General features: G+C 37.3%; 1 protein-coding gene across 11 annotated transcripts in view; it reads left to right on the top strand.

Moving 5' to 3' along the window:
- TNS3 (tensin 3) overlaps positions 1–23350 on the top strand; it is a 232857-nt gene that overhangs the window by 105663 nt on the left and 103844 nt on the right. For 9 of the 11 annotated variants that reach the window (XM_065627357.1, XM_065627355.1, XM_065627363.1 and 6 more), the window contains 9 exons: positions 7060–7112; positions 7926–8097; positions 10145–10195; positions 11422–11544; positions 13175–13239; positions 16266–16349; positions 19563–19675; positions 20755–20815; positions 20945–21020. In XM_065627357.1, the coding sequence (XP_065483429.1) occupies positions 7060–7112; positions 7926–8097; positions 10145–10195; positions 11422–11544; positions 13175–13239; positions 16266–16349; positions 19563–19675; positions 20755–20815; positions 20945–21020 (798 nt within the window). Of the gene's footprint in view, positions 1–7059; positions 7113–7455; positions 7496–7925; positions 8098–10144; positions 10196–11421; positions 11545–13174; positions 13240–16265; positions 16350–19562; positions 19676–20754; positions 20816–20944; positions 21021–23350 lie in introns of those variants that run through there. The other 2 variants (XM_065627356.1, XM_065627359.1) reach the window with 2 other exon arrangements.

Here is a 23350-nt window from a genome sequence, read left to right as displayed (position 1 = left end):
TGGGAGATGTGTTCCTCGTCTTTCTGCCTTCTATTCCTCATAAATTTGTGCCGTGTGTGTTCGCCTTTTGATTATTAACTAAATTGGAAGAGACTGCTTTAACCTGCCTGACCCCTTTTTGGCTCTGGGATTTCTTCTCCCTTCTCTCTCATTTGCATCATGTTCTGAGGCATCTGGTCCAGGAAAGAAAAGCTCTCTTGCTTTTTCCTAGAAATGTGACTGCTAAAGGAATATTTCTAGCATCAGTCCTTATTGCTTTATAGAAAGCTGTGTAAATGTCAACAGAGAGAGTTTGGCTTGAATTCCACCTAGTGTCAGAACCAAAATTTTCTTACCTTAATTCTAATGTTTGGGATAGCTCTGAGTCATGGATAATAGTTTCTTACTCAGGAAATCAGAAGTGCATTTTCTTAATTTAGAGGGCTTCCTTATTTCCCTATAGACTGGAATCTTATTTTGTTCTTAATATTAACATATTAAAAACAAAAATGGGACTTATTGTTTCAACTAAAGGCTAGCAGAAGTGATTCTGAAACTTTCTATTCAAGAATCGCATGCACATGATTTTTCTCTTAGTTAATAGGGTGCCAAATTTGTGATGAAAGTTTGCTTCGGTTATGATCTCTTGCATCTTAACTCTGTCAGAGAGAAACTCAGGAGATCTTCTGCAGTATTCCCCTCTGCCACCACATTTTTATTTCCACTGTGGACATCACTATCTTTTTACAGAGTTAGAAGTAGATCACATACATACAGGAACTTTGCATTAGGTACTGTTGAGTCATACTATACAGGACTTCTACAGAGCCTCATAACGTGGTAGATGTGAATCAATGCAGAAACCTTTATACTCTGCAGTGTCTGTTGTGCTGTATTACATTGTCTGTGGACAGTATTCATTAAGGAAGCTGTTTCATAGCTCTGGAGTAATTATGAAACTATGTTACAACCAGAGCTGGAGTACATGTATTATTTTAGTCAGTTGAGGTAAATTCCTTACATAACAGCTGACATGGCAATACTTAAATATGGACTTTGTATGTTTCCCCAGGCCATTTGAGCGTTGACACGACTCTAACTTACCCAGGCAGGTGTGCAGGGGACAGCGTCAAACAGTGCTCGTTAAGGCCAGGTGCTTGCCTTACAAAGCTCTGTGTGAACTCCTAGTCTTGATGCATTGTAGAACTATGGCTTCAGTTATATTATTGTTCTCCAGATGTGAATGTGTTTATCTGTAAAATTGTATATTAAGTAAAAAACCATTTGTGCCTCATTCTCACTTGAATATGGACTTTAGGAGAGAATACTGAATGCATGTAAAGTCCCCTTAGTAGCAAAAATTTTCTATGTGCCTTCTCTCTGTTACGAATTTCATTTTTTAAAAAGAAAAGGATGGATAGAAGACCCAGCTTTAGCATGAACTTTCAGGCTGTGAGCAGGGTTGCTTTTCTGAATCTGAGTTAGAAGATGATCTTCCTACCCCCGTTAGTTCCTTGTTGCCCTGGCAGGTTGGTAAATAGAACACCATATCCAAGTGCCCCACAAACTCGAGCTGGATTAGAGCACCCTACAGTTAATTTGTTTAAAGGAGCCTGACCTGTCTTGGCTGAAGTGTTAGAGGGAAGAATCATGGGAGCAGCTTTGGGGGCAGCTAAGAGTCAGGGTAGTTTTTGGCAGGAGGACAGCAAGGTGGGATTTATATCTTTGGCAGACACTGCTACTTGCAAGGGGCACATTTGTCTGGATGCTTGCTTTTACACTGCATGGGGGAACAGATCGTTATTTTTACAGAGCATGATATGCAGAACAAAAATAAAATGTACAGCCAAATAAATTGTTATTTGCAGAAGTAATAATTATAAATCTCTTCTGCAGAGAGTCAACTCCAAAAAATATTTTTTAGTCATTTTTTAATATTTACTGCAGGAATAGATACACAGTAATGTAGAAACATTTGTATTCACAAGGCATGAATCTTTTTCCACATTAACAATCATTCTAAAGCCAGAGGCCAAAAGATTATGCAAATTTTGGTTCTCATCCAAGACATCCAAACATGTGTTTCACTGTAGCTTCTAAAAGCAACTACTGTGTCAGTAGGAATTATCATGGTGGAGCAGTTTAGCGATCAGTGTAGTTCATTGTCCTTGTCTTTTCTGCAGTACCCCAGATTGAACTGCTACATTATGCCTAAGAATAGGTTAGAGAATTTCTTCAGATTCCTATCCATGGCTTGGGGGATGAAAATACCATCACAAATTTGGTTAAAAAGCATTCAGGTCTCCTGCCGATCAGTCTCTTTATTCATATTTTTATTTGTGGTTGTTTGAATGGTGAACGATTATGTGGAAAAAAGTCTCATAAGCTAATTAAAAGCTCTGTAAAATGCATTTAATTTTATGACAGATTGTCTATTCACATTTTTTGATGCTTACATCAACATTAAAATAGACATAAACAAAGTGTTTATATCCAAAATAGATCCATGTCATTCTTTCAAAATATGACCTGATACCTTTAAGTCACAGATTACTCATTGATTTACATTTCAGATAGTTGTAGTTTCTACTCATTGATCCTTACGCTTGTTAGTGCTCCCATTCAAGGAGCCCAGGAGAGAAATGCATGTCAGATCCTGGAGCCATGAGTTTTCAGCAGTGCTGCTCCTCAGAGGAGTGTATAGTTCATGGACAGCTGTCTGAGCTGTTTAAAACAACCCAGTCCTTGAAACCAGTAGTTCTTGTATTCTGCTGAGATTGCTTTTAAGCAGATACTGTATTATTATATTATAGTTCAATGCCAGGAACAGTGTCTTGGTAAAGGCTACTGAATGATTTTTCATTTGATGTCCTTAGCCTGCCTTTGATTCTAGTCTCAGAAGGGGTAAGTCATTATCTCACCTGGTATTTCTAAGCCCATGTGTGGCCTACATGTCTAGTTTTACTTTGGTATTGGAAACCAGCAGTTTACATACTAGGTATTTCATTTCTGACCCCCACCCCCCTGAGCTGTCATATAAAAGATCAGTGAATCAGTGTACTGACAAAAAGCAAATGGATTTATCTGGGGCAAAACTGATGTCCTTTCACCCTTCGTGCCTTCCGTGATCTTTCTGGTCACTGAAGCTGTACTGCAGAGGGCTGTAGCCTATGAAATGTGTAAGCCTACTAGTTGTAACCCAGGTTCCCTTATTTAGGTCTTGGAACAGTTGAGGATGATCATCTTGCTGAGAGACACAGGGTTTTTTTACAAATATGATTTTTTTTTTTTTTTAACATGTATTATTTTCGACTTGATTGTGCCCGTTTATTTCCTAGAGAGGCAACCTTTTGTCATAGGCGAGGGGATGCAGGCTTAGTGGAGAGGTTATTTCTTACTCCTTCTGTGTCTGGACTGGTGCAGAAAGTGTCTCAGTGCCACACTGTGTGAGATGGCCTGTGTCATGTTTTTGCCCTGAAGCTGTAGAGAAACTGGAGACAGATTTTAAGGTATGAGATGCAACCTGCTGCCTGGGGAAGCACAAGCTAGCTGTTTGAGGCAGACCAGGTAATCCATAAGCAGGTTCACCTTCTTTGGTGTCAGAGGAAGGTAAATAAACAGGACTGATTTCAAAAGCTTGTTTTGTCCAAACTGTGCATTAATTCCTGTCTTGTCTATTTCCTATGCTTAATTGACAGCAGGCTGTGCTGGGAAACTTACCTTCTAGTGACTGTCTTAACCTGGTGAAAATGATCTAGAATTAAACATGGGCCTATTTCTGTATCACACCTAAGCTGTACTGGACTCTGGGTCGGTCTCATTGGAAGACTGCATTTTTGAGAAAGCTGGGATTGCAAACTCCGCAATGTGCCCACGACTAGGTGCAGGAGCCAAAGATGGTAAAAAGATGAGTAAGGACTACGTCAAAGGAAAAGAGTTGCATGGCTTGACTTTTCACTGGAAAAGGGCAATGATGTGGTACCTTGGATGCAATGAGTGTGCTCAGTAATATCATTCTGTGGCTGGAGAGAAGAGTTGTCTTCTGAGAAGCAATTGCTTCCCCCTGCTGGCTTTCGTACAACTGTAGCTAAATTTGTATGACCAGGAGGCTCTTTGCACTTGTTTATATAGCAATAACTTTTATGCGTTATTATTTGGGATTTATTGGTCTGAGATATAAAAATTCCTTAAAACTGAATAGATAAATGCGAGGTCTTTTTTTCAGAATTCTGCTCCTCAAATGGCTAGTTATACGGTCTGCATTGCCAGGCAGTCTCAGGGAAACGGGGGAACAGGAATCATAGGGAGAAGCTCCAAGAATAATCATCTCAGGGTGGTCTGTCCTGCTGGCAACAAATCAAGCACTAGTTCCTCTGGCCCTATCCTAGCTACAACTCCAGATTTTTAGCCAGGTGTCATTGAACACCCCATTTTAAGCCATTATTTTTCTCTCAAAGAGAGGCAGTCACAGAAATTAAAGATTGGTTTTATTTGACTATTAAACCTGAATTCAGTCAGAACCATTGTAAGATATGGCTCACGTTTATAGATTGCTTGTTGTGAGAAATGATGTGACAGCTTCTTTATGTGTCAGAGAACACGTTGAAGGGGTGTGTGCATGTATGGTGTTTCCTCAAAGCTTAAAAAGCTTTTTCAGTAACAATTTTGACTCTGTAGTAAGTCATGTATTATATATGTGTTGAATTTTGCTAAATATTTTAGCTGTGAAGGTAGAAGTTAGTGGTGTGGTCATTGATAATTGGTAAACAAAACAAGTAGTAAAAAGAAAAGCTGATGAAAAAAAGAATGCATCGCTAGCTACAAGATAATTAAGCCATGGAAGAGAGGAGGAAGTGACTATAATCTAGTGGACATGCAGAAAACCAGAGGTGTGTCCTCGATTGTTGGTCCATTTACCAACAAGTCATTGGCTGTAGTCAACATATAATGCACAAGGTGATCTTGACCTTACAAAGGCTTAAGTATTAATTTAGTAGCTTGGTGGACCATACATAGGCAGTGGGCGGTCTCATGATCTGAATTAAAGTATCTTTTGAAGGTGGTAGAGTTCCGTTGATTTTTGGGACCTATCCCGAACTTGTATAAAAGTGTAGCCATAATGACAGACTAAAGAGTGTTGCAAGTATTGCAGAGCATTCAAGACCATGCAATGAAATGTGATACCCAGATGAGGTTTCAGAGGAAGGGTTCTTTTATACTGATACATTTTTATATGTGCAACCAATCAGCTAGAGTTTTAAACTGTATTGTAGGTGCTTAAAGAAAATTTATTTTCAGATAGCACTGGTGATTTAAGTTTTAAGTTGTACCAGCTGTTGAATTGTGCAAGTTGTCAGGATTATCCATTTTTGTACACAGAGCAGGAAAGGGTATATTGTACTGTGCATTTCAGTAGGTGTGACAGCATGCATACAGTAAATACTTATCTCACTAATAGGTTTTATTTCTGCTAGTGATTTGCATTATGTTATTGATCATATGCCTTATATGCTGCATGCTACTAGGTTATATGTTAGTTCATATGGTACAGCAATGTGCAGTAGAGAATGATTTTATCACTTCGCATCTTCCTCTTGTAAGAAAACAAGCAACAGATTATTTAGGTTACATGGAGGTTTAGTAATAAAATTTATTAAATAAATGGTGGAAGTACTCCCTAAGCAATGGATACATCTGTGTAACCAACAGAGCCCAAGGAAGTCAAGGGAGAGGCATGTTCTGCTAATTGCTTTATAGTTATCAAAACAAAATAAAACATGCTAAAAGCTTTGTCTTTAGTTTCAGTTATTAGTTATTTACTTGTTTTGGCACTCATGGTATATTATCTACAGCCTTTAAAATCCTAAGAAAGGAATAAGTAAAAAAGCTGAAAATTCCTCATTTTCTGTTGTGTAAGTAAAGACAGGAACTAGTGGAACTAGGACAAGTCACTTAGGTGAGGTGCACCTTGTACTGTCATTTCCAGAAATTTTGGAAGGAAGCGTGCCACTTGCATGCTCGTACGTGTCCTAGCTGTTCCCAAATTTTGATATACAGCGTCTCTGCTTGGAAAGTTCTAAGGCCTCTTGCATTCAAACACAGTTTATTTTGTTTGGGAATATTTGTCGTGTGTGTAGCTAAAGCAGACAGGGTTTATCAGGTTTCCAGCTCTTACACATCCTTCAAGTAAGCTTTTCTGTGCATTTTTCTGTATAGTAAGTATAAATTCAGGGCAGGAACGTAAGTGAATACTCTCTTTCTTAGAGTTACTGATGCCTGATATGATATTAAACTTCTGATTATCTGTATAAAATTATATATCTAAATGTAAAGTAAATATTGTAATTTATTTTTATTTAGTGTTAGTATAGTAATAGCTGTCTTTTTCTAAAAATCTATCCTGGAAAGAAGGGATACTGCTCCCTCTAGATGTCTCTGTTTCTCTCCATTACGTACAGAGAGCTTGAATGACTATCATGCTGGAGCTTCATTCTTAGCTAAAATTAGGTGAGAAAAAAATTGATTGCTAAGGTTCATGGGGGAGAACATTTTGATGATTTTTAGTAGATAGTTACTATTACTGAACAAATAAAACTACAAAAGACACACACTGAATTCTTATAAAGCAAAACCATTGCAGCTCAGGCTTCTCTTCAAAGTCCCAGGACACTGACACTGGAATAAATCGAGTATATTTTTCAGTATTGTCATAAGAGAATCATTTGAGAGGAACTTAGTTTGCAGGTTTATACAGAAATTCAAGCTCCATTTTCTCAGAACGCCATAGAATGTTTTCTCTCATCTTAATGCAGTTACCAAGAAGAGCACAAAAGACAACCAGTCCTCCTCTGGCAGTAGTGAGTTGGAAGAGGTAGCAGTGAGTCTGTATGAAGAGCTGGCTGTATTCTGGCCATAACCACAGTGTTTGCAGTCAAAACATAGTGTTGATACTCTCTTATCCTATTGTTGATATAGTTTTCCCCAGTATGGACTTAATAAATGATGAAAAAAGGCAGGAACATTGACATCAGTGTCAGCAAGGAAGGTATGGGATTGACTGCTCTTCTTTCTTTGTTCCAGAATTCCAGCAGTGCTTCGAAGAACTTGTCTTTCAGTTGTGACAAAGGATCGAGGCAAGTATTTCTTTCGTATTTTGTGTAGTAGTGTCATGTAATGCTGTGGTGGGTTTCGGTTTTCTTTGTGGTCGTGATTTCTGCGAGTTCAGTCTTCTGCAAGACATGTCCTGCTATGCAAGGGCCATTTTTTAGAATCCCTGTCTGAGAAAACAACTGGGTGTATTTGCTGAGCATACTTTTAACTTAATGACTGTAATCTTCTGATTATTCTATTAAGAAGGACAAGGTAAGGTACTTGTTTGTACCCTCAACCTGGAAAAATAGAAGTTAGAGTAAACAGTGTCTTTAGATAACCTGTGAGATTAATTGCATTACATTTATATCTGTTGCAGTTTGGTGACTGGTTTTGAACTTCGCTGTTACTCAGAGCAGATTTCAAGGTGGTATCTATCTGCAATGTTTTACAGATCACTTGTGAATCTACCAATTTGTAAAGCATTTGCAGAATTCTACAGAAAGAGATTTGTGCAGACATAAGTACCCTTATGTTTTCTGTTTAACTCCCAAATTTGTTGCACTAGTGCTTGTCAAAGTTGCTTGTATTCATTTTACTGTTTTTTGGTGTTAGTCATTGCAGAGATTTTTTCACTATAGTTTTGATGTGAAGAACTGATGTTTGGCTAACTCCATTTGTGTATTAAACTGAATAATTTGAGCTCTGTAGGCATTTAATAGATTGTAATTGTAATGAGTGTGTTGGAAACATCAGATGCTTGACTGTATGAGTCCAAGTTGCAGTTTCTTCTCATTAATATGCTAGGTTTGTTCTTATCTGCTTTGCTCTGACTGCCACATCTAATTTCTTCACAGAAGTGCAGACTTTGATCACATTATGGAGGAAGGCTATGAACTTGACCTCACTTACATCACAGAGCGGATCATCGCTGTATCCTTCCCTGCTAGCTGTTCTGAGGAAACTTACCTCCACAATCTACAAGATGTGACCCGAATGCTCAAATCCAAACATGGAGATAATTACTTGGTATGTGTAGCATCAGTCTTTTGTGATACATCGTCTTCTGTCCTGCGGGAAGACCACTTGTATGTCCACATATACAATTATAAACTTGAAGTCACTCATCTGAAGTCTCTTTGGTCTACCTTTACAGCTTTGCAAGCAAGAGCAAGATTTTTCAGTAGTGTTTTAAGCTGTTAAGCAGGTACAGATGTTAAAAGCACTTTTCTGCTGGTCAGCACTGCAGTCTCTGCTGTGATAATACATACCCAAATGTTGTAGAATAATTGCTCTGACTGTTTTCATTGTCCAAAGCATGCTTTTAAAAGTTACACACCCTGCAATGTGCAATGCGTTCTTTTTTTTCTAGCAGCCAGCTACCTCTAGGTCCTCAGCTGGGCATCTGATGGTCTCTCACCATCATGTCTTGGCTGTCTCTACTGCACATTGTGAAACAACATAGAAGTATGGCTGCTGTTTGTGTGTTCTGTCCAGCTCTTTCTCATTAACTTGATTTAGATGCATTTTTTCCTGCTTTTTAGTTCTATAGGAAATTAAGCTGTAAGCAAATCTATAATGAGCTCTGTGTGCAGGTTTGTTTATTTATTTTTAAATGATGATACAAACTGTTAATCTCATGTGCTGTTTTCTGGCTAGTGCATCTAAACCATATGGCATGTATTGTCTCATCTTGTTCTGTGAAGGTGAATTTAAAACAGGGCCAGTGTTTTATTTACTTTTTTTTCTACTCTCTTTTTAGTTAGCATGTGTAAACTATTAAAATCAAATCCATGGCTTCAGGAGCATGAATTTGACTCATGGTGGAAATGAGTTTCTGGAGAGATTCCACCTAACGATTTAAATACATATTTAAATACATTATTATTTGCTCACAAACTGAGGTGTCACAGATGCATTATGAACTAGCTGTTGTTCTCAGGATGCACTTGTAATACTTTGTAATGTGGTCTGATGTCCTCAACATGCTGCCTTCCATCAGATGCTGGTAGCTTGTAAGGCACAAGATAGTAATAGTTTGAAGATAAACTGTATGTAAGCTTTACTAATTCAAATTCACTTGTTCTCCGTGGCCTTTCCCATGCAACAGCAGTGCTTTTGGTATTTGTGAAATAAGCTTGTAGTCTCAGTCCAATTAAATCTCACCAATGCCTGTTTGTATTACAAAAATCTGCCATATGGTAAGTCTTGTTTAAGGTGCCCTCTAAGTGAGATTGCAGTCAGTTTCTCTTGCAAAGTTTGGATCTGTGGGGTTTGTTGGTTTTATCTTAGTTTTGTTTTATTTATATTCTAATGAATACTTTGGAGTACTTTTTGGTCAAAATAAGGTTTGATGCCATCTGTCCCAAGCATGTTTCTGCAAATTTGCAAGCTAACCTGGGAAACGACAGCCAAGTTGTATATCCGGAGAGCTCATTTTAAAACTGTCTTCTGTTTCTCATGTTTCAAGGAGCCCTTCAGTCTGCTGAAGAGGCACATGTATAGCAGCCTTTCTTTATGTTAATTTAGCAGTCTGTCTCTTAAATAGTTCATTATTAAGCACTAAGTGCATGATAACTTACTGTCTAACAGAAGAGTTGGAAGATCTTGCAGGCTAAGCTGTAGTTAAATAGCTATGCCGTGTCTTCCCTGTGAAGTTTTGACAGAACAATGTTTTCTTGCCAGGCACTCAAATTCAAGTATTTAAGACTGTACCACCCTAATGAACTTCTCTTTGTTAATTCTTATGTCCTGCACTTCTTTTGCATGGTGCCCAGGTATCTCAGTATATTTCTGACTAAAATAAAGCCATGTGAAATAAATAAAATGTAGCAGAATGTTAATTGTCCTTTTTCAAAATGTGTATTTAGTTTCATTGTATAATAACTGAATACCTAAAATACATTTGTTGGTGCTATCTGACTTCAAATGTTCATTTAGTTTAGTAAAACAGTAGGCAAACCTGAAGCCTTACCACTGTAGTTTCTTGTAATTATCATGTGCTTCAAATACAACTATTAACTACATAAATTTGGAAGACTTGATGATTGATATTTTTTTCTTTCTTTCCGAACAGGTATTAAACCTCTCAGAAAAGAGATATGACCTTGCCAAGCTTAACCCAAAGGTATTGGTTGACTTCCATAACATGCCTCTCTTTCTAGTGTTAAATACAATTTAAATGGCCTGATAAGCACTGAAGCTGTGCAAGTGTTGATATATGGAGTAAGAGAACAACTTTTGGAAGATGATAGGAAACCCCCCGTGTCCCTTTTATTTTTCCCAAGTTCTGTGTTGCGTCTCTTAGGTCTGTGCTTTGCGTAGCTGTTTCTGTTATATTCTTAGACTTTGCACACAGGGCCCAAAGCCCATTGGGACTACTGAAAAATACCTGTTGAGTGATATAAATTTTACTCCAAGTACACTTTCTTTGTGCAGTCACAGGATGCTAGGGGTTATATACTGTAATGTACAGTCTGATACCCGAAGCTAGTGAACTTGGTTCGGATATAGACTTCCCTTCTGTACTACCTTTTCATAGTTGCTTCTCTGCACAATAGAGACATAAGGAAGGGAGCTGTTGATGTCTGTGTTTTGTTCTTCCTCACCAGTTGTTGTATTTGTTGTAAAAAATGATGTGCAGGTACTCTTCAGCAGCTATTGTAAGACCAGAGTAGCACAGATGTATACTTATAGCAGTAGATTTACAGGGATATATGCTACTTGAAGGAAAATATGAAAAGAACTCTTAATTTTGACCTTTTGAATGCTTTATGGATCATGAAGGATTTAAGTTGTTCATGCTTACAGCTTTTGTTAGGGTTAACTATGCATCTAATATAGTGACTAAAGTTGAATCGAAAATATGAAGCAAATTTTGAGATGTTAAATCTGTTGCACATGAAGGAAATAAATTGCAAATTAAATAAAAACAATCAAAAAATACTGAACCAGGCCAGTTAATATTCTTAGTTCTAATTTTGACCTTCTAAATATTTTACTGTTATAAAATACCTGAATTTCTAATTGAAGATTCTTTAGGAAATCAAGCTTCAGAAATGTTGTCACTTGTGAATTGTTGGTGTGTTTTGGGAAGAGTTGTTTTGTTTGTTTGTTTGTTTGTTTTTATAAAAGTAGTAGTATCTTAAAAAAACCCCAAACAAACAAATCTCTTCTTCCCCTTAAGAAACCTGTCCTCATATTTTAGTTACAACATGGCATTTGAATGACATCATTATATGGAGTTGGAAAAAATATGGAGATTCTTCTCTGCCAGAGTTATTTGAAGCCGGGTTTTAATATGAAGGGTTAGGGTCAACGTGTTTCTTTTGACTGTTACTTGTTTAATTGCAGATTATGGATGTGGGGTGGCCTGATCTCCATGCTCCACCTCTTGATAAGGTGTGCACCATCTGCAAGGCTATGGAGTCATGGCTGAACAATGATCCTCAACATGTCGTGGTGATTCATTGCAGAGTAAGTAAGCTTTGTGTATACATATCACCTATCAGTTTGTATTCATTTCCAAAATCTTGTCCTTTATTCTTAACTCATATCAAAAAAATTAAAAAAGAAGTTTCGTCTGTTTACCGTGTTGGAAACAGTAGAACAAATCTTCCGTTGATTTAAATAAGCTTAAATCAACTGACCTTGCATGCTTGTTATATACAGAGTGTTTTGAACAGATGGACCCAATTTCAAAGCAGTAGCGATTTCAAAATGGGTCCATCTTTTTGAAAGACCCTGTATTGCTTTTTATGATAACTAAGCTTCTAGCCTCTGCTCTGGGTATAATGTACAGTGATGTTAGTTCACTTCCTTCAAAAGTCATTGCTACTCCCATGAGCGTATTTAGAAGCTTGAAGTTTTTCCAGCTCAATAGCAAACTCACTAGAAGCTCTTTATGTTCTATGACATTCTGTGACATTTTGTTGTGGGCTAAGGATAGGTAACGTATCATGAATCAGCCCTTTAGACTGTTGTATGGTTGTAGGATATGAGGGCATTGAGTACCTCTGGTAGTTCTGACAGGTTCTAACTGCTAGCGTCAGTGCAGTGCCTTACAGCAAAGTTGCCATTGTGCAGTGTCACTTCTTCTCCTTGCTTGCTCACTATGAAGAGGAATGAAGAGAAATCTTAATTGTATACAGATAAAATGAATTCAGAACCAAGTTGGTAGCTGTGCTGGTGACACTTCAGGCAAATCTGTCTCTACTATATCCCTGTCAGATGTTACTCTAAATGGAATGAGGGTGATAATGGGACCAGAACTTCAAGTCGTTTTGTATAGTCCCCAGTCCTGAACTGCTTGCAGGCAGAATGCCATGATTGTATGAAACTCTATTGAATTCTTACTAGTTGCAGGACTGCAGCCAGGAGAATGGCCCATACCTGAGGAAAAGTATTCCTAGGTATTTTTATTACAAATTGTTATTGCTCGTTGTTGATGAATACCTTTCAGTAATGACTTTAAAAGTTTCCAGCCATGAAGACAGATACAGCTACTTGTATCAGCTGAGAGGCTGAAATTGTTTTCAAATCTGTGGCAATTACCACTTGGTAAATTGTACTGAATTTATGTCATGTAAATGACTTAACAAGATTTTGGAACATTTTAAAAATGTATCTATATAAAAATAAGTAGTAGTTGTTATAAATATCAGGTGCTGCAGAGGTAAAAATGCCCAAACCTGTCAGAAACTCATATGCTTTCCACAATTGGTATTTTATAGCATTTCATGCCAGATATCACCACATCATCTAGACTTGTCTTGAATGATCTCTGGAAAAAAAGTAATATAAAATTAGAATAGTTGATGGAATGTTTCTACTAGTGGTCAAGATTTTTTTTTTTTAAAATAATTTCCTCTCAGCCAGTAAGACTTGACAGGCATGCACATGGAAATCCTACTTGGTGTTTTGTCACTTGTCAGCCAGCTTGCATAGACAAATAAGCTGCTGTCCATCATTACCAGAACCCAGGAGATGCTTGAGCAAAAGGACTCTCTGAATCTCCTGTCTTCAGGTTTTGTTTAGTATGGGTCTTAAATAAAATAATGCCCAATAATGTAATAAATAAGTTATCGTTCTCTTTTTGCTAATACAGGGAGGAAAAGGAAGAATAGGCGTAGTCATATCATCATATATGCATTTCACCAATGTTTCTGCAAGGTAAGTTGTAGATAATGCATATTCTGGTTTTTTTACAGTTAAGGAAACATCAGAAAAAGATGCCTTTTAATTGTAGTACTGTTTGTCAACTTACTGTTTCTCGTGTTTTCCTCCCAAAGAATCTTGGAGCATGTCTTAAAACAGCCTGCTTTCATGACTGAGTTTTCTTGTCCTGCTTTCAGCAGCAGGTTGGACTAGGTGGTACCCTAAGGTCCCTTCTAATCTGAGATATTAAATGATTCTGTGGGAAAAGTCTCTAAAGAATCTTTTGAGATGAATGGAGAACTGCGTGAGAAACCATTTTGATATAATACCACCATCTTCATTCTATTACACCCATCTATTTGCCACATCTATCAAGTTGCCTCTTTTGAGGCAGTGAGAAACTATTCCTAAAGCAGTTAAGGAAGACAGTAGTTAGAATCTGAAATTGGTGTTTGAACAGGGAATTCCAAGATGCTGATCAAAGTGCAGAATGCAGTTTAAGAAATAATCTAGACTTTATCTTGAATCTTGAAGTCAGTTCAAACCATAGGTGTCTGATCACTTGGTTTTAATTGTTTCTTTTAGAATGCTCAAATTATGAAATGACAATTGACAATTTACGTCAACAAAGTTAAATTTTGATAAATAGTCTCAAAAGGATGAAATGTGTTTTGTTTTGGATTTTTGGTTTGGTTTTTAATCAAATTGTTTTCACTTGGTCTCTTTTGTATATACACATATATAAATGTATTGAAATTAAAATGCACTGTAAAGGCCATGTTTAAATCAAATTTGGTTCTGAATTCACACCAGTCTGTCAGTAATAGATTTGATCCAATACTGCAGTGGATGAAGTCCTGAATCACTATAGGCTGATGGCAAATTACTCATGGATTTCAGTAAAACTAGCATCTCAGAAAATAATGTGTTCTCTCTGGTAAGCCTGATCAACAGGTAATTGTAGGCTAAGAAATTAAGTGCACTATGCACATCAATATATGCTGAAAAGAATAAATACATACATCTTCAAGTAGTAATTGGAACAGTGCTAGAATTTTACAATATTTGGTTGACATGTATTGTGAATGGCAAAAACTGTCAAGTGAGGATAGTACAGTACTGTGTTTTGACTCAGTGTTGCAATATTATGTCATCCTTCAAGGTGGTACCTGGCTATAAATATGTTTAAGTAATGCCATACGGAACAACATCTGGATGTGATTGTAAAGCCCAGTGATGAAAGGTGTCTTCTTTTACCCCAAACAAATTCAGGATTCCTCTGGGAGGAGAGAGTTTAGAAGTCTGACTTTAAATTTCTGGATATCTGTCAGCTCCTATCAAAAACTTAGATTTTTTATGTACGAATGAGTTTGGGCAAGTTTCACAGCTAGGATTTGTATATCCCTAGCATTATCAAGACTCTTAAATGGTACATGGCAACCTTACAGAAGCAGAAATTATCACAGATGTTACTGCTGAAGGTGCCAGCTGCTGTGTCAGGAACAGCTTTCAGAAAACATTGTGGATGTTCATGCTAAATAAAGTTCCTAATTGTCTGCAAGCACATGGCAAAAAAAATCTAGTCTTCATGAAAAAGCCTTATGATGCAAACCTCTTTTGGTTAAATGTTATAAATACCTGTTTTTCTCATTTAGAAAGAATAAGGTGTCATCAAATTTCATGAGGGCAAACAGAACTCTTTGTGATCATTGGTAAACTCTGTTTTAACCAGTGCTAGCAGTCTTTGGCGAGTTGAGTGGGTTGCCTAAATTCTGGGTGGTAGTGTGGGTGAAAATGTTTGAAGATGTATGATGGGCTGGGTTAAGAACAGAGTATTTGGGTCAAGGATATTCTAAGCACACAGTATGTAATCTTTAACATCCATGAAGAAAAGGCATGACTTTACAGCCTGCTCCAGCACCCTGTCAAGACAATCAGTAACTGATTAATATTTGGAAAAGATATAAATTCCATTTTTAACCTGACATGCATATTATACTTTTATATTTTTTTTTCCTCAGAACTTATTCAGGTAGAACTAGATATATAAAATTTAGAATTTGAGATTCCGGCATCTAATTTTTTTGAAACTTCTGCTTTTTTTATGTCCCGATGTTAATTAACACTATCAGCTACATCTGTTAAGAGACGCACTGGTTTTTTTCTGTATAGATATGACAGAATCAGCCTACATTATTACTTACCATATGTGATTAACAGCATTCTTACTGATTTTTGGCACTTCTATTTCTTTTTTTTCCTATATCCTTTTGCTTTCCTCTGCACAGGTACAGAAGACTCACATCAGAGCCATTCTGGATAAAGAATGGAAGAAAATATATTTTACTGAATATGTTGCTCCTTAATTGTGCATTTGAAGAGTTTGTGGTTGTCTGATCAAACACATTTCTTTTTCAAAGATTAACACTTTTATTTTAAACATTGATCATGGCTCAGGGCACAGGAAACAAAAGACGGAATGAATTATTTGACTGCTTAAATGGTCCTCTAGCCCAGCATCCTTTATACCTCATGTACTGTACTGCAGTCAGAGCTGGACAGTGGTTTTCATCTCAATAATGTTGCTGCTTCCTTTTTAAAAAGAGAAAAAATTTGTATTTCACAGAGAGAACTCCCCAGTGGAACTCTTGGGAAATTATGGCAAGTATTCTTCTTTTGCAGCCTGAGCCACTTGGCTTTGCTAAAGTTTATTGCATTATGGTTATGACATATTCACATTGGAAGTACGCAGTCCAGTTAATTGAATAAGGGAGTAGCTGCTTTGCCTCAGGAGGGAGACTGCCTTAAGGTGTGGAATCATAGAATCACAGAAATGAGGAATGAGAAGGTGTCAGTGGAAAAACATTCTTGTCTGACCTGTAAGTGCCAGAGTTACTAGTTAGGTGCTTCCTTCTCTTTTTACTTGCTTTTCTGTGCTTTTTCCTTCCAAATATTTTGGCATATTTCAAGCAGTAACCTGTTTAATCTCCAAGATAACCCCAAGCTGAATTAACATGGTATTTGTGTATCTGTTTTGACAGTGCTGATCAGGCGCTGGATAGATTTGCTATGAAGAAATTCTTTGATGATAAAGTTTCAGCTTTAATGCAGCCATCCCAAAGAAGGTATTTAACTTATTTCTAATTCATACCAATAAGAAGTGTCATCATTATCTTCTGCCCTCATCCCTTGTTCCCCCCCTGCTGTGTGAAGACTGTTCTCAGAAGATCCTCCAGTGATTTCTGAACTCTCAGCACTTTATCTTATGTTAATATATTCCTTGATTGATGAGATCTCTCCTTCAGTTCCTGCACGTAACCCAAGATAGATAAGACCTTTTGTACTGCACTGTTATCTACATGTATTCTTACTGCATTGTTTGTTAACAAAAAGAGATGTCACAATCTATTTCTCAATTGCTCCAACTCATTTTTCTGTGGCATAAGTGTTGTATATGGAATGGGTGTTGATTAGTGTGCAATAAAGATCTTATTACCACTTGTTTGGACGATTATGCCTCTGTCCCATGTCCATGCTAGTAAATGAAAGCAGGCATTATTTATTCAGTCTATCTGAATGTCTTACCTTTTCAGTCTGTCTGCATAATAAGGTTGAGTTAGGACTCCAAGTAAGCAGTTTGGAAAGTGAAAAGTTCTGGGGTTCATATTTACCTCATTCAATGACACATAATGAAGGATTCATTACCAAAAGAGATTGATATCCATCAGACAAGTAATTGTGATACAGGTGAATCTTCTTTTGGAAACATAAAATATCACCTGTTTTTGATTTCATAGTTACTGTTCTTTTTGATCTTAATCAGTGTGTATACGGTATGTTTTTTGGAAGTTGTTGAAAGGATAAGGCTTTGCTAGTAATTTAACTAGAAAATAAGTAGTAACAATTAGCATAAGGCATTTTGGTTCTGTTAATCTCTTAATAAGAAAAGCTTTTCTGTTACTTCTTGAACCCATTTGGTGCCCTGCCCCTTGAAAAGTAGTAACACAGCATTCTGTTGGTTTTGGTTTTGTTTGGTTTTGTGTGTTGTCGGTTGGTTGGTTTGTTTGTTTTTCCGGTCTTATGCTTGCATATATCGCATTTTAATAGGGGTTTGAGAGTGGCACCCACCAGACACACAGGTGTGAACTGTAGGAGCAAAAGAAAATAGATGTTCTTAATCTCCCCATGGAGAAGCGTTATGCACCAGGTATATTTCCATGAGTGGCAGGGACCCTCACAGCAGTGTCTGTGACTTGTGCAGGTTTTACAGCCATGTTGACAGAAAGCTTCAGTAGCTACTAACTTAGGTGATCTGTATGTGAGCCCTAAAGCTACAGATGAAATCGATGTAAATGGTGGTATCTAGCTTTCTTACCCTCCTCAAGGACACTTGCTTAATTCTTCTGGAGGTGGGGGCATGAAGACTTAGGGAGGCTCAGTTCTCCTCCTGACTGATGGAATTAGCATCTTTGCTCAGCAGCACTGAACTTGAGCTGTTCTTAGCGTCTGCCAGACATACGTGTAAGGTACTTCGGAGTGTCACTCTCCATGAGAAACAAAGGAGGTTTTCCAAACCATTTGTCAGAATCATTCTCCTCTTGAACCTGGCCTTTCCTGCCTTTGCCTGGCCTGGCAGTGGCTACTAATCCAATTGCACAGAAAGGAAAACCAAGTTTGTAATATCTGTGGGTAATTTTATAATCCTTTTTTGATTCCATTTTGATCAATTAGTGGCCTGAATCACCTTTTAAATGTGCTTTTCCTCTGGAGCCATTCTTGGATAATTAATTAGCGATGTCCTTGTTAAAATCCAGTTGATATATAAACAGGTATAATTTAGGTGAGTATCAAAATTATAAAACTTGAAAATATACCCATTATTTGTATTTTTAAACTTTTCCTCCAATAAGTTTTGTCCAGAAAAAAATAAATTGTGGCCTTTAAGTGCTTCAGTCCTGAAAATATCACTGCTGGTTGGATGCTGTAGCAGTGGAAAGAAAAGCAGCTATAGATCACATCTCCTGTTCTGAATCCATTCTGACAATACTTTAAATAGATACTTTATTCTTAGATAAGCAGTTGAAGGTTTGCCTGACTAAGAACTACAGATACAGGCCTTTCATGTTTAAAAAAGTTTTCATAAATCATCATGATAAATCTTCAGACATGATTCTCAAAAATAAGCCAACTGCCTATAAGCCTTTTAAGTGCACTATCTTGAGAAAGGCATTCAAAAATTCAGTTGAATTTTTTGAATAATTAAAACCAGGTAGCAGTAGAGAGAAGATGTTCAGACTGAGAGATGACTGACAAAGTGTTTTACCGCACTGTTTTTTTTGTCACATATATGTGAAAATTCGTAAATGTGTGCTTTTGATGTACCAGATATTTTCAGAAAGACTGAAGAAGGAAACCAAAAAGTAATGTTGTCTTTTCTTAACATTTCAAAGTAAAGTGAGCTTTGCTAGCTGTCTATAAAATGAAACCTATTTGAAACCACCATGGCCCCCTGTTTACAGGAGTAGTAAAGCTGTCATTGTTGGGCAGGATATCTTTAGTTGTGCTGTTAGCAGGTGCCAGCAGTAAGGGATGAGATCTGTGCATAAAGTGGGGAAAAGAGTTGGTTTTCTTTTTTCTGTGCATTCCTGAGAGTGAAGTTAAATGAAGGTTGTGTCATGGGCATGGAAGAAAAAGGGACTCAAAGCCATTAGAAAAATTAGAGGGGACTGATGTCCCTTGGTTATTTAAGCAGATAGAAGGAATTTGTTTAACATACGCTGCAGTGATGTTCATTTGCATGTACTTGCTCATGAGCTTATGACCAACCCAGATGTTAAATAGCAGAAATATAATGATTTTCACCTTGCTATGGTAGTTTTACTCTGTTTAGTGCCGAGTGAGATCACTTCTCATTATGAAGATGTTATTTGTCTGCATTGGCCTTAGCTAAGATTTCTGACAAGTGCACTTCACTGTAGATGGGAGTGGGACCCATGTCAGGCTGCGACAGAAGCTAATGGAGACCTTCACTTGCAGCTAGCAATGTGTACCAAAATGACTGACTTTACTATCGCTGCTAGTTCCTTTCTTATTTAGTGATGTAAGTAACTAAAATGAAGACATCAACAACAGCAGTGTAACAGCCATGGGTTTAATGAAGTGGTAAATTAAAGTGTCTTTTCATGCTATTTTGTGAAGATTAGTCTTTTGGAGTTATGTGTAATGTCACAATGCTATTCACTACCCCTGGCCTAGAAATAGTAATGTGTAAAGGATGTAGTTCCCTGATAGGTTGCATTACTGGTTTTGTTTAATTCAGATAAATTTTGTATTTTTAGATACGTGCAATTTTTAAGTGGCCTTCTCTCCGGATCTGTAAAAATGAATGCAACTCCTCTTTTCCTGCACTATGTTATCCTTCATGGCATCCCAAGCTTTGATGCTGGGGCAGGTAAATTACCTACCTTTTCCTGTACAAGTGTAGGCTCAAAGTATTGTTTTGTTTTGGAGCTTTCTAGAAAACCTGCATGAACCTCAAAGTAGAGTTGATGTTCCTTGATATCAGTCCAAATATTCCCTATAAAGGAGCCAGTAGAAGGGAAATATCCTAAGAGTAAAAATTACAGCAGGTGAAATAAAATTCTTGTCCTTTGTAAAATGAAAAGTTGATACTATTAATGTCTGCCTAGTTTCTGAACAGTTGTGATCCCAGTCCCTGCAAAAGAGCTGAGAGGCTGGTCAAGTTTCACAGTCATTTCTTCCTTGTTTAGGAAAAAAAGTAGAAAAGCCATTTAGGTATGGTGCACTTCTAAGGTGTTCTGCTATAATAAGTCGCTTTAAAATTAAAGCGCTAAACCATATTGTGCTAGAGCATGGTAAAGGAGTATAACTATTTTTTTATCATCCAAGAGTTCAATAGCACCTGTCTTTGAAATGTTATCAGCATAATTTGCAATCTTCCATTGTCATTGTTGTTTAGTCTGATTTTATTTCTAAAATAACTGTTTCAATACAGTTATTATAATACAAGATATTGTTTGTAGAAAGAAATTTAAGGGACTTACAAGCTTCGGAAAAAAAACTGTAGATCAGGTATTTTGTTTCATTTTGAAAATGCTTTTTACTTTGTTTTGGTATTTGGTTTTGTCTGGTTTGTTTTGGTCATTCTCTTTCCTAAATAATTTTGTTTTCCTGCAGAAAATGTGGGAGGGAAGGAAAACAGACATTTATAAGGAGCAAAGTGTTCCTTCTTTCTTCTGTTACTGAATTCCTTTGAAGTCCCCTCCTCCCCAATTCAGAACCAGTCTGAAGATGTGGAAAAAGTGGCTTTTTCATAAAATACAATCAAATATTCTTTTGAGGGAAAATGAATCTGTCAAAGCCAGTTTCGCTTTGGAGGATACTTTGATGGTCAACGTGCTGCTTGTGTGCCACTTCGCTCAGTCTGGATGTCCGTGAAGCTTCCTAGTTGTAATATTCAGTTAAAGGAAAATACTTACAAAACAGTCTTTTCTGTTGACTTCTTTTCAGCTTTCCGGCCTTTTCTGAAGTTGTACCAGGCTATGCAACCAGTTTATACGTCTGGAATATAGTAAGTCATAAGCATTTTGCTTTGTTTGAAATCAGGTTTAATTCTCATAATTGCAGAAGTACATAGTATTTTTTTCTTTTTTTGTTTCTTTAAACCATAAATCTTATTTTTCGTTTCTCTCCTGTTAAGTAGCGTAGGACCAGAAAATCAGAGCCGAATCTGCATTGCTATAGACCCTGCCCAGCTTTTGAAGGGAGATATTATGGTAAGTTAATTGTATGGAATGAAAATCTAGTACTGTGCCATTTAGACCTGATTTGTGTTCTTGTAAAAAAATTAAATTGAGCAAATGGTTGCAGACATACTACAGAAGGGGTTATTAAGTTAATTTAGTCATCATTCTTGAGTTTTATAGGAATCAGAATTCCTGTAAAACTCAAACCAGAATATTTTAAGAGTCAAAACAATTGCTCTCAGCGTTCCCATTTCATAGCACCACCAAGTGCTGTAAGGCCAGTATCGCTATTTTCTTTACAAAAATTGCTTCAGGGAGTGTTTGTAACTTGCCATTAAAATACCCTTGTCCTGTAACTTGGCAGACAACATGCACAGTTGTAAAACTGTATGCTATAAAAAAAGTACATAACTAATTCTAAATTGTTTTGGGATTCAAAAAGGTGTGATACCAAAGAAAAGCTTTCTAATTCTACAAGCGCAATTCAGTATTTAGAAAGTAATTTATGCACACTAATATAGTGCATGTAATTCCCTATGTGCAAAGCATAAGTATGGTTGAATTGCAGCACTATTATTTTAAATCTGCTTTCTCTCTTGCTTGTCATACACATTATGCACAGAGAAAGTAAGGAAAGATGGTTGCTGTGCCTTTCAATTTGTTAAATTAAGAGGACAGAAGAACATGTGGTATAAATGGTGGGGGGAAATATTTTCAGAAAATGTTCCTGACCTGTTGCTTGTAGGTTTCAGAATGGTCTTATATGTAGTACTTCGAGAAATGTTGGACCTCAATGTAAGGAGTCCTTGATATGAGATTCTTTCCTTCCCCTTCTCCCTTTCCCCTTCTCCCTTTCCCCTTCTCCCTTTCCCCTTCTCCCTTTCCCCTTCTCCCTTTCCCCTTCTCCCTTTCCCCTTCTCCCTTTCCCCTTCTCCCTTTCCCCTTCTCCCTTTCCCCTTCTCCCTTTCCCCTTCTCCCTTTCCCCTTCTCCCTTTCCCCTTCTCCCTTTCCCCTTCTCCCTTTCCCCTTCTCCCTTTCCCCTTCTCCCTTTCCCCTTCTCCCTTTCCCCTTCTCCCTTTCCCCTTCTCCCTTTCCCCTTCTCCCTTTCCCCTTCTCCCTTTCCCCTTCTCCCTTTCCCCTTCTCCCTTTCCCCTTCTCCCTTTCCCCTTCTCCCTTTCCCCTTCTCCCTTTCCCCTTCTCCCTTTCCCCTTCTCCCTTTCCCCTTCTCCCTTTCCCCTTCTCCCTTTCCCCTTCTCCCTTTCCCCTTCTCCCTTTCCCCTTCTCCCTTTCCCCTTCTCCCTTTCCCACTTTCCATCCCCATTCAGTGTAGTATATTGTTCTTTCTTTCACTGAAAAATGGAGAAACGGTTTTTAAATATGCATTTATAAATTGATGTACTCTGGAAGTTTGGGACAGTTTCAATTTGAGGAAGACTTGTTACTCATCAGAGGACTGTTGGTGCCTAAAGAAATGGAATAGGTCACACAAGAAATCAGTCTGAGACAAATATCTCTCAAATGTGTGTTTAAAATGAAAGATGAGCCTATAACTTTTCAGTAATGCTTGCATCATTTTAAAAGAGATCAACGTCGTTTATTACATGCTATTATTGGAGATAATTGTTTTGAACAAGCCAGCATCTTATTCAGCATGGTAGTATTTTGTAAACAAAGGCTTCAGTTTTGAATATTTTTTTCACTATGTCTAAGCAAAACCATCAGTGATTTCAAGAAAAATCTGTAGAATGTTCTGCCTCTGACTCCAAAAGGTTTAACTACTTGAAGTGCATGGCTTTAAAGGGGTGGGGAAGAAGTCTTTCTTGTCTTAGGTTTAGATGCACTGATATCTGTAAATGCATACAGGTATTTCCCTACATATTACAGTGGCTTGCATTAATTCTTGGATATGGCATCAGAAAGTAGAGGAGTCAGAATTCAAAGTTAAGCTTAGAGCTCATTGAAATATAGATGTACACTGTTACTGATTGTAGAGAGGCCAGATTTTCATAAACAATTACAATTCTACCTAAGTAAGTTGTTTAGCATATGCTAAGTTAAAATTATTCAGGGCTGTTATTTTGAATTAGAAGGTAGAAGGAAGCAGGAACTATGTAGTTCTCTGAACTGGCCCAGATTCAGTGTTGTTATAAACACAATTATGCAAAAGGTAGCAGCAGCAACTGTGCAAAGCCAAAACTCCTGACAAGTTGGAGGATAAAATGTATTGTTCAGGTATTTAGTCTTCTGTGTCTTCAGAAACTCTCATGTATAATCCATATATAAAAATAATGTGATTGTTGAAAAAGCTAAAGAAGTTAATATTTTAACACAAAATTGTGGAGGGATGTATATAACCTTAA

Source organism: Caloenas nicobarica, chromosome 2 (assembly GCF_036013445.1).
Source record: "Caloenas nicobarica isolate bCalNic1 chromosome 2, bCalNic1.hap1, whole genome shotgun sequence".
NCBI classification, from domain to species: domain Eukaryota; kingdom Metazoa; phylum Chordata; class Aves; order Columbiformes; family Columbidae; genus Caloenas; species Caloenas nicobarica.
This window is presented reverse-complemented; position numbering and strand designations above follow the sequence as displayed.